At 32.7% G+C, this 11,585-nt stretch overlaps 1 protein-coding gene across 1 annotated transcript; it reads left to right on the plus strand.

Annotated features, from left to right (window-relative positions):
* The first annotated feature begins 833 nt into the window (after positions 1–833).
* On the plus strand, positions 834–11,306 carry LOC141834706 (phosphoglycerate mutase-like protein 1). The gene is made up of 9 exons (XM_074722045.1): positions 834–890; positions 1,206–1,313; positions 2,068–2,147; positions 4,667–4,829; positions 5,448–5,522; positions 5,629–5,717; positions 6,464–6,583; positions 10,768–10,812; positions 10,881–11,306. Exons 1-9 carry the CDS (start codon positions 834–836, stop codon positions 10,993–10,995), a joined length of 852 nt encoding a protein of 283 aa, XP_074578146.1. The 3' UTR covers positions 10,996–11,306.
* Positions 11,307–11,585: the final 279 nt, after the last annotated feature.

Genomic DNA, 11,585 nt, shown 5'->3' on the forward strand with positions numbered 1-11,585 from the left:
TTTCCATGGATATTGGGATGATGACAATTCCGATCCGTTTGTTAGGACCTGCGCAGTTTGTCTCTTCGTAGCCTTATTTTAAGAGTAAAAAGCATGCGACTTTTCAGGCCTGAAAGGATCATTGCTACCTTTTTCTTTCTCTTCCCTTTTCAAAAAAAAAAAAATCCCAGATTAATTTAAGTTGTTTATGAATGAATGATATAAAGAACAGTTGCCGTAGCGGAGATTGTGGGAAGTGACTGGACTTGTGCCTAATGGTACCAGACAGGCGGGGTTGAATGACATTGACTGCCTTAAAGGCCTTCATCATACTTGCGTTTAGGAAAATTTCTCCATCTACAGTCTGTTGGAACGGCAGCTAAGGGCCTTTTATTGTCCACGCACTTCGTAACTAACACGTTAAGACCTGTGGGTTTAGTTGGGAGCCTGTTATTGTCATGCACAAAATTGAAAATGTGGTCACTTTTTGCAAATGGAAATAAACCTAGTATCAATATATTGTCTACATGAGACTTCCCTGTTGTATGACCGTCTATGAGGCCGTCTCTTATGCAGCAATGAAGATACACTTCAGCTTTGACTATTACCACTTAGTTCCCGATCGTAAATTTTGATTTGCTGTTGCTAATTCACAATAATTTTAGTTGCTTAAAGGATTAAAGACTTTTTCTTTTATTATGTTTAATAATTGTTAATTACTCCACGTATTTGAGTTAATTTGAGCCATGCATTAGTTTTTTTTTTAGGTTGGATGTGGCACTGCTTGATTTTTACTTTTATTTATTTTCTATATTCACTCACTGTTATGCTGGATCATGTAATCATATGCAGATATGGATATTGCTCAAACAGGCTTGTTTCCAATACAGCGTTGTAAAACTGTGCACCTGGTTTGTTTTATCTATTTATTGCTATATTTTTAGTTAATGTATTTGTTATTGTTATGTTTTTGGTTAAAATATTTGTTAAACTTGATCGACTAATCATTTATGATAAATGCTCGAGCTCTTACTGTGCACTGGTTCAATTTATTAATTTGTTTATAGTTTTAGTTAATGTATTTGTCAAAGGTGATTCACTAACCATTTTCCGGGAAGTTTGAGCTCTTAGGAAATAAATTTATGCATTTTTACTCTTAAATAATATTTTTGTAATTGAGTGGACAATTTGATGGTGATTCTTTACGCTGGTATATGCATATCTAGGTTAGGCATGCACAAGGTATTCATAATGTGGAAGGTGAGAAGGACTTCAGTGCATACATGTCTCCAGAACTTTTTGATGCACATCTTACTCCATTGGGATGGAATCAGGTATCAAATGTTTTTTTTTGTAATAAATAGGACCAAATTCGTATTAAATGTTCCAAATTCTCAAACAAGAAGCTTGTTATCCATTTGTATGAGGAATAGATTACATTCTTATTGGGTTTATGGTGTTAGAAGTTTCAGTTTTCAACAGTGCCATAAAGCCTAATCTGTCCCTAGTTCATGTGGATTCATCAATGGTTGAGGTGCATGATAAAAAATTGCCACTCATATGTGTAAAGGTGTGATTTTATAAATAATGATATTGGCTTGTAGTTTTGATTCTTAGGTCTATTATTGCTAACTAACTGTGTGATCTTCCAATATTCAGGTCCATTGCAGGTAATTATCCTAAATTGTTGATGTAAACAATGGTACAGATGCACATATGGTGTTAGGTTGAAAAATATTTGTTGTAGATGACAAAGAAGGTTCTCAATCAGTGAGCTCAACAATTTTATAAGATCAAATTGTTTGAAGTTCAAGAAAAATATTTAACGAATATTCTCTTAAAGTGAAATAAAGAAAAATGTTTGAAGTTCAAGAAAAACTGAAAATGATTTATAATGATTGTGACAAATGGGTGAGAGAGTACATTAGGAAGATCAGCTTAAGGAATAATTGATAATGATATTATATCTTATTGCTGTTTCCCAGAAACTCCAATGATATTCTTTCATGGTTACATCTGCTTCTTTTCGAACACTCTTCTTAATCATAGTTGATATTGCTTCTCAGTTATCTTATACTATCCTTGCAGGTTGATAATCTTCGTAAACATGTAAAAGCGTGTGGCTTGTCAGGGAAAATTGAATTGGTCATTACGTCTCCATTATTGAGGTATATTCTTATTCATATTTTATTTTTTTACTAATATCACTATCATCAAAGTCATCACAGTGATATAATTACTAGGTAAATGACAAGGTAATTTGTTCCTAAACTAACACTACATTTCAAACTGAAGCATAGATATCTATCATAACCAATTTAGTATATAAAAAGCTAAAATGAGTTACGACATGTGTTTGGTCAAGACAAGGTTTGAATACTATTCTATGCCAGTCGGCATGAGCAAAATTTATTGTTTTGCTTCTTGATTGGCAAGTGAAATTTACTCGAGACCGCAATATGAAGAGAGGGAGTGAGGGCTAGGATTTCCACGATAAGGTAAGATGATTCGTTCCTTTTTTCCTATTTTCTACAAACTTCTTCCCATTCTCCTCTTCCTCCTCAATTCGTTCCTCCTTGATGCCTCTAGCATTGCATGTTGTCTTGCCTGGTATGATGCCATGGGAGGGGGGAGATTGTGTCACCATGGGAGAGGTGGTTTAGGCTAGGTTATGCAGAAGGAATAGAATGAGGAGGATTTCTAGTTGATAGAGAAAAAGGGCTTTGTACATGTGAAAGATGTGATTAGATATAGGTGAAAGGTGGGAAGTGTTGGGAGGCTCTGATTCCTCCTAGAAAACTTCATATATTAGTTTATCAACAAACAGGAATATAATTCATATATTTACAGGTTATAGGATAACTAATCTAAAAATTAGGAACTTAAACTTGGCAACATAATGACCAACTAATTAGATTAGGTAATATAATGACTAGGTAATTTATCCTATTATAACAATTATCATCAAAGTGTCTTTATCCCAACTATTTGGGGTCAGTTGTATTTGATTTGTCATTTTAAAAAGTATGTTTTCTGCTAAATATGCTTAAGATGACTCAATTGATTGGTCTGCTAGCATTCAGGAAACTGATAAGCTGTCATAGAAAGTTCTGCAGTCGAATTGGATGTTCAGTGAGCATGACTAACTTGATTTGTTGTCTAGGATCATCAGATGTCATGAATCAGTACTAACATGGGTGGTTTCTATCATTTTTGACATGATAGTTCAACCTCTTAATGCAAGTTTAAGGTTGCTTTATTGTTATCTTGGAGGCAAAATCTTGAGTCATAAAAGTAGCGTATGCTAGGGTAATGTTGATAATATTGAACATCATCATACTCTTATGTTTTGCACTGAGTACTTTTTTTATGTCACTCAAATTGTTGTTAGTCGATCCTATCTCTTATGCTGTTTGTAGGTCCACAATGAAATCAAGAATGTAGTAAGGACCTAAGCACGGGAAAACATGCATAATTTGCCTTCGACTTAGCTTTTTGGTCTTGATTGTTGACCTGTATGTTCGCATCTCATGTATATCTGGGTATATCCACATATTTTGTGTGAGGGATAGGATATTCTTTCAATACTGCTTTTTCTGTGTGTATGGAATGTACATATGGGATAGAAATATAAAGCCAAGAAAGATTAGAAGAAGATACTAAATGAATATCGGCATTAAGACAGGAGAAATTTATCTTATAATTATCTAGTTTAGACGATCTCTAATGTATTCTACAGTCCATTTATTAAACTTTAGTAAATTTTTTTTATAGACAACAGTAAACTTTGTATCTTATGTTGTCTGTCACAACCTTACATGCACTAACATAGAAATATTTCTTTCCTACTCCCCTGCCTTCCTCAAAATCATAGATCAATTTTTTATGGTTATATTGTATATCCTCACTATTATTTTCTTTCTTTTGATTAATATTCATTTATTTGACAATTTGTTTTGATTTTGGCTATGACCTAAATGGTTTATTTGATCTACTAAGATTACAGGGTTTCCATAAGAATGAGATATTTTCCATTTTCTTATGAAATAATATTGTATACTTTTTGGTCCACAAGATCTTTTTGACCCAGCTAGGATCAGTTGAACATGGTTGGAATTTAGGGTTTGTTTACCATGGAGGATGGATAGAAGAGGGAAAGGATCAGCTGTGGGAAAGAAAAAGAAAGAAAGAGGGAGACTCATGGGAAGGAAAGGGAGGAAAGAGTAAGATGAATAACTCGCAGCAGCCTAGCCATGAGTTCGTGATCAGTCTCTGGTGAGTTCCTGATCACGATTTGTGGCCAGTTCACAGACGCGACTTGCGGCCAGTCAGAGGTCGTGATCTTGTAGCAATGAGCTCGTGTGCCCACTGTTGGCTTGCTGCAGATGCAATTTTTGCTTGTGAGGAAAGTAGGACGGATGGACAAAAAATTGGCCAAAATTGATCTGTAAACAGATTTCGAATCTGTCATTTCTCTAATTTATATTAAAGTAAATGGAGGAAATTATCTCGACTCTTGTACTTTCCATCCTTTTCTTGATCCGTTCCTTAAGATAATCAAGGCAGCATTAGGGATTATTCACTTTTGCTTAGTACATTTAGTTAGTAGAAGATGATCTATGCATCACATGAAACAAATCATTGTTCTCTGTTATATATATTTAGTCACAATGACAATCTGATACAGGACAATGCAAACAGCAGTTGGAGTGTTTGGAGGTGAGAGTTATACTGACGGAGTGAACATACCTCCTTTGATGGTTGAAAACACAGGGCACAGTGGTCGACCTGCTATTTCCAGTTTGAATTGTCCACCTTTCATAGCAGTTGAACGATGTCGTGAACACTTGGTATCCCTCTTTTTTCAGCTTCTATTTGTTAAAGGTTTAAAAATCAATTTGCATCAGTATTCTTATTGCCTACAGTTTTTCTTGTATCTTACCGTTCATAACATTTGTAACACAAAGTGTTCATGCAAATATATTTTTTATGTTTCATCCTTGTTTTTTTTTTTTTTTTTTTTTGAAGACCATTCTGTTATATTAAATCTTTAATAGGCTGCACACTGCATGCAAGCATTGCTGGTTATCAAAGTTTTTTATTTGTTTGTTACATTGTAATGATCACATGTAGTTCTATTATCTCATTTATCAACATGATCATGCATTAAGATATGTCATACTGGCATGTATCAACTGCTTTTTATAAGTCCAGCTAAACATCAATTAAGATATGTCATACCATGTATCAACTGCTTAGTTACAATTTTTTTCCCAATGATATATGATGAACTGCTCAGTATCTTGACACTTTAAGGGCAAGAACTTGTTGTTTTCTGAGCAGTAGATTGTTAACTGAAATGCTTTTATTCATTGATAATGAATAAGCAATCTTGTCTTATAAATAATTGCTTCTATCAGTAGTAATTTTAGGTGGTTTTCTTATCTGGTATATTACACCAATTGCAGGGAGTTCACCCATGTGATAAGAGAAGAAGTGTAAGCGAGTATCAACAACTTTTTCCGGCAATTGACTTTTCTTTGGCAAGTTTTACTATTAATTTTTCATTCGCTTACTGGTGCAATTTTAAGAAATGGCATTACAGTTTCTTTTTCTCATAGCATTTAATTGGAGTATGGCTCTTTTTAGGTAGAAAATGATGAAGATGTATTGTGGAAAGCTGATGTCAGAGAAGCTAATGAAGAAGTTGCAGCTAGAGGAGTGAAGTTTATCAACTGGTAAATTCTTAATTCAATGTTATTGTTCTTATGGAATAATAACTAAGAGGCAATTGCCTTTTACCTTTGTTTACATGGAACTGTCATTCCAACCTTAAATGTTTTTCTCTTCTCATCATGAACTAATTTTGATTATTCCTATTTTCCTCCTTGTTGGTCATATGGTTGCAATTTTGCAAATGGCCAAGTTCTCTTAAGATTTCAATTATCTCCCGTTTCTATAGCAAGGTCTAGTTTATCCATCCGTATTGAATTGTTTACCTTGTTTAAGATAGAATTCTTGTTTATTTGATTCTTGATTTGTAAACTTATTTTTTAATCCTGATTTAGTTATTTTATTCTGAGGTAAGCACCCTATTAGTAATTTTATCTCGGGAGTTATGGGAAGAAAAGGAGGAAAACAAAATTGCTCAAATAGTGATAGAATAACCATTTGTCTTGCATCTTAAATATCAGCTTTCATTCACCATATAATCACTCATGGAGATGGTTTTAGTCCCTGAACAATTAGGTATTCGTTTTCTTTAGCCACTTTTGTTAGTAACATTGAAGATGGAAGGTGTTGTGTACAAAAGGGTTTTCTTTTTGTCGCTTTTGAATTTTCTAATCGTCCTCCTATGGGGTTTCCAATTAACTTGAGCTTCACTTGTGGAAGTTTTTTAGGTAGCCATCTCTGGAACTTGTTTGGGCAAAAATTTATTCTAGCACAATGTATTCATTCCATGTTATCTTGGTTTATTTTACAGGTTGTGGACACGTAAAGAGAATGAAATTGCTATTGTTAGCCATAGTGGATTCTTGTTTCATACTTTGCAAGCATTTGGTGGTGGCTGTCATCCTATCGTGAAGGAGGAAATTAGCAAACAGTAAGTTCTATTACTAATATGTTGTTCTCTTTCATCGTGATCTAATCATTATTCTCGTGCAATAGTTATGCATCTTCAAGTTTATAGTTTGAGAGAACTAATCAGACAAAATTTGTACCAAATACAAACACAAAGAACTTTAGATCCAGAGAGACTTGAAAATAATATAAATCCACGAACAACTAAACTAACAGTAATGTGACTAGAAAGAAAAACAAAATTTACTAAGAGTCAGTCCCCCAATAGGTGTAATCTTAATTTTTTATCTAATATTTTCATTTCTGATTTTGTTCATCCTCGTATGTTCGCATATCCATTTTAATATTCTTATCTTTGCGACTCTCATCTTCTGCTAATGTGCTCGAGTCATAGTTCAACATTTAACTTCATATAACAGAGCAGGTATAACCACCATTTTGTATAATTTTCTTTTAAATTTTAGAGGTACTTTACGATACAAAGAATATTTGACGCTCTTCTCCATTTCAACGTTTGTATTCTATGTAAGACATCTTTCAATCCCTCAATTCTTTTGTAAAAATGATGCTAAATATTTAAAGTTCTCAGTCATAGATAATTCATTATCTCTTATATTAACAATTGTTTCATTACATCTAATATTACTAAATTTAAATTTTATATATTTTGTCTTTACTCTATTAAGCCTAAAACGTTTCACTTTTCTGTTAAGATTCGAGTTTAGTATTTACTTCTTTACGTATTTCATCTACCAAAATAATATCATCTAAACAACATACATCATGGTGCCGCATCTTGGATGTGTACAGTGAGTTCATCTATAATTAGTGTAAAAATATAGAGACTTAGAGTTGATCTTTATGGGAAATATTTCGGTTAATCCACCTGGAATCTTTACTCTTGTCATTATATTCTTATGCATATCCTTAATTATTTCAATATACATTACGCTAACATCTTTTTTTTCGAGAATGCTCCACATACTTTCTCTTAGGACTCTATCATGACCTTTTTCTATTATTTTTTTTCGTTTTAACTTCGTAAGCCATTTAATACTTGGCTTCTCTAGACACTTCTATACCTTTATCGGAATATTATTTGGTCCAATTGATTTTCCATTTTACATCCCATTTAAAGCATGTTCTACTTCTGAGTTTGAATTCTACATTAAATTTATATGTCTACACTTCTCTTATCTACTTAAATTACCTAAGTTAAGTTGGTCACCTAAAGCTTTTTTAAAAAGTTAATGAAAATATCTATTTTATTTCTCTTTTATTTCTACATCTTTCCATTAGTATCATATTGCATTCATTTTTAATACATCTTATTTGGATAAAATCTCTTGTTTTCATCTTTTGGGCTTTAGCTATTCTATAAATGTCTTTTTCTTTTTTTTTGTATCCCGTTGTCTATATAAGCGTTTAAAAATTTTATTGTTGATTTCACTCACCACTTTCTTGACCTCTTTTTCAGCTACTGTATGCTTTTTAAAAATTTTCTCGTTTTTATAAGTATATAATAACTTATAGGTTGTTTATTTTTTCTTCACTTTCTTTTGTATTTTCTCATTTCGCTATCAAGATTCTTTATTTGATGGTACACACCCTTTTGACTGATCGAGTATACTCTTAGCTATCATTTTTAATTTTAATGTCATTCTATCCCAAGTTGTATTCGAGTTGCCATGTATTTATCTTAATACTTGTATTGTTACCCTTTTTTTAATGTTTTATTTCTCATATTTTAACTTCCATCATTTAATTTTAGGAGTCATACCCATTTTCTTTTTATTAATACTATATTTGAAGTGTATATTTAACACTACTAATCTATTTTGGACAGTTAAGTTTTCTTTAGGAATGATTTTACAATCTTTATAAATCTTTCTATTGCTCTTCCTAACCATAAGAAAGTTTTGCGATTTATTATTCCCACTTTTGAATGTAACCAAATGTTCTCTTTTTTGAAAAATGTATTAGCTAATATAAGTTCATATGCTATCGCAAAATTCAATATAATTTTTCTTCTTTATTTCTTATTTCAAATCCATAACCTTCATGCACCCTATCATATTCCTCGTTTTCGAAATGTCTATTTAAATCTCCCTATTAAAATCATTTCGTTTGGCAGAATTTTTTGTAATCTAGTCTTCATAAAATTTAGATTTAGTGTTTTTCATCCAATCTTACTTGAGATGCCTATATTATATGCTAAGTACATTAATGGTTTCTTTTGTCATTATTATCTTGAGAGATATCTATCCTTTCTAATTACTCTTACTATTTCATCCTTTAGCGAACTATCTACAACAATACCTACTCTATTTATTGTTTTACTCTTTTTTGTATACTACAACTTAAACCTAAGTTCTCTATTATCTTTTGCCTTTTCTCTTATCATTTTGTCTCTTGTAAATATAAAATATTAATTCTTCTCTTAATTATCGTATCTACTACCTCCATTGCTTTACTATTGAGCGTTCTTATGTTCCTATGTTTCAAATCTAAGACAATCAATTTTCCTATAATATTTATTTTTATTCAACTTATGGTGTGAGAACTTTTGCATATTTAGCACTACACTCAAATTCTCATAGAGATATAGTAGTGCTTGTCGAGACGTTACAGTCGGATCCTACAACATATTTCTTCCGAAGAACAATCTAGTATTTACCACAATAGCTAGATGGATGCATTTATTGAACATTTACTTGAGTTTGATGTTGGTTGACAACGCAACACAATCTTCAATCTTTTTCATCCGAGCTTGAGACCGACATTGGCGGTTTTCCTACGTGTGCACCAAACACCGAAAAATGTTTCCCAACAAATTTTAATAATAGGTGCAAATAGCAAAAAATGATAATATATTTTTCCTGAAATTCTTTTTTCAAAAAATAATTTCCACAAACAAGAAAATGTTTTCTGTTTTTTTAAAGGATTTTATGCAATGAATATTAGTCATTAGAAAATTTTCTTTTGTTCAATGGAAAACATAGAAATTTTTTTGAGAAAAATAACTTGTCATTTCTCCATTCATATGTAAGTTATTCACTCTATCAATAAAACTTGCCTTGTTGACCTCTACCATCTGCCCATGTCCGGGTGTACAGATTGTCTAGTAGGCTTGTTGCACTGGACTATCCGAGCAGGATGTGCAACCTAGTCTAGCTCGATGGGCTAGACATGCCAATTGCGTTAGGTGGGCCATTTAAATCTAGTTGGTTGTTTGGTTTGGACGCAAGCAAGTTGGGCAGGACAATTGGTCTGGTTGATTTGGGTGGGTTCGTTAATGTGAACTAGCCAGTTGGACTAGGTAGGAGGGAAGGGAACTCATGCCAAGTAGGTCTGGCAAGGTGCTTTGCCTGCCTTATATTTTCTCTTTTATGCATCAATCATGAAAAAATAATTTTCTAGTGGATTTTAGTATCATTTTCAGATAGTATAAAATAATTTATTTTTCCAAATTTTTTTTAGAAAATATTTTTCATAGGTAAGCTATTTTCCAACAAACAAATATAGCCTAGGTGACCATGTCTTGTATCTTCATGTCAATAGTTTTTGGCTTTTGGATGTGATCTAATATCTGTTGAAAACACTGGATCATGATGCAAAACAGAATATTGTTCACTCTGTTACATCATTCTTATTGGTGAACTTGATACTATTTTTTTATTATAATTTCTTAATACTAAAGCATTTTGTTTTCTACGATTGTAGTTTCTTTATTCAATTCTGACAACTTGCAAGCCCTGTGATCATGATGGAAAGCAGAATATTTTTCAATCTGTTATATTTAGCGTTTCCTCAATCCTAAACTAATTCTCCACAATGCAGAAACAGTTTCTTTTTGGTGGCGGATGATTTCTTTACGAGCTTTCTAATTGTAACATGGCACTGAACTTAAAATGTCATCTCAAGCCTGTTTATATGCAAGGCTAGGGATGCTTAGTGGAAATTCATTTTGGCAAACTATATTGCCAATCACCTGAATAAGTTTACGCAACCAATAAATGATGCGTTGATGTCAGTAGACTTTGATCGTCTTTTCATTTAATGCTAAGTGGCTAAACATAGAAAGGAAACAAGATCTGATCTACTCTCAGTATCAAAAATATGATTATTCTGTTCTGAGTTCCATACATCTCACCGTTTAGCTGGTCGTGACCAAGATACTGATCTATTTCGTTTCCTGTTCTACAGCTTTGCTAACTGTGAACTGCGCTCCATGGTTTTAGTGGATAGAAGGTAAGAGTTTTTCTTTAGCCAATCGATTTCGATCGTACACCGCTGATACTGCCTTATTTGTTTCGTAGCTTGCTTGGTTCCGAAACATCTAGTTACAATTATCCAGGCAAGATACCGCATGGTCTTGACCTGCCGAGCGACATTGCAGATGAGAAGCACACAGAGAAAACAAATCTAAATTAACATGGTCGAGTGTAGATTATGGTATGCCCATAGATCAATCAGCTACATAAATGCAAGGATTCAAGAGTTTTTGGACGAATTTATTGTTTGCACAGGAATGCCTGTGCATTCTTTTCTCTGATCACTTAATTAGGTTATATATATATGTATATATAAATGAAGCTTATCTCGGCATATAATACTCCATTTAAACCCTGCTAGTTCATATAATCATATTACGTCCTATGTGAAATTACTGATGCCTCTATCACAAAATTGTGTTTTGTCAGGTAAAACATGTTTATACTTTGATTCATGTTTTGTTTCTTGAGATGCATCACTAATTATTTTTGAAAAACATGTCTTGGTCTCTTTTTTTTTGTATTTATTCAATCTAGTTGTAATTTTATAAGACGATCAATTGGTAGGAAATTAAGGCTGAACGCTGAACCCACGCATAGCTCATCACTGGATACTGTAATCTAACTTATTGGTTATTCGATTATCTGCCGGAACCTCCCCTTCTAAATTGATAAATCGTTTGTAAATATTATTAAATTAAATTTAATTCAGTTCGAACGATATACATTTAAATCTTTTATATAGCATTG

The sequence above is a fragment of the Curcuma longa genome, chromosome 9 (genome assembly GCF_044706935.1).
Source record: "Curcuma longa cultivar G26 ecotype Majalengka, Jawa Barat chromosome 9, ITB_CL_G26_1.1, whole genome shotgun sequence".
In the NCBI taxonomy this organism is placed as follows: domain Eukaryota; kingdom Viridiplantae; phylum Streptophyta; class Magnoliopsida; order Zingiberales; family Zingiberaceae; genus Curcuma; species Curcuma longa.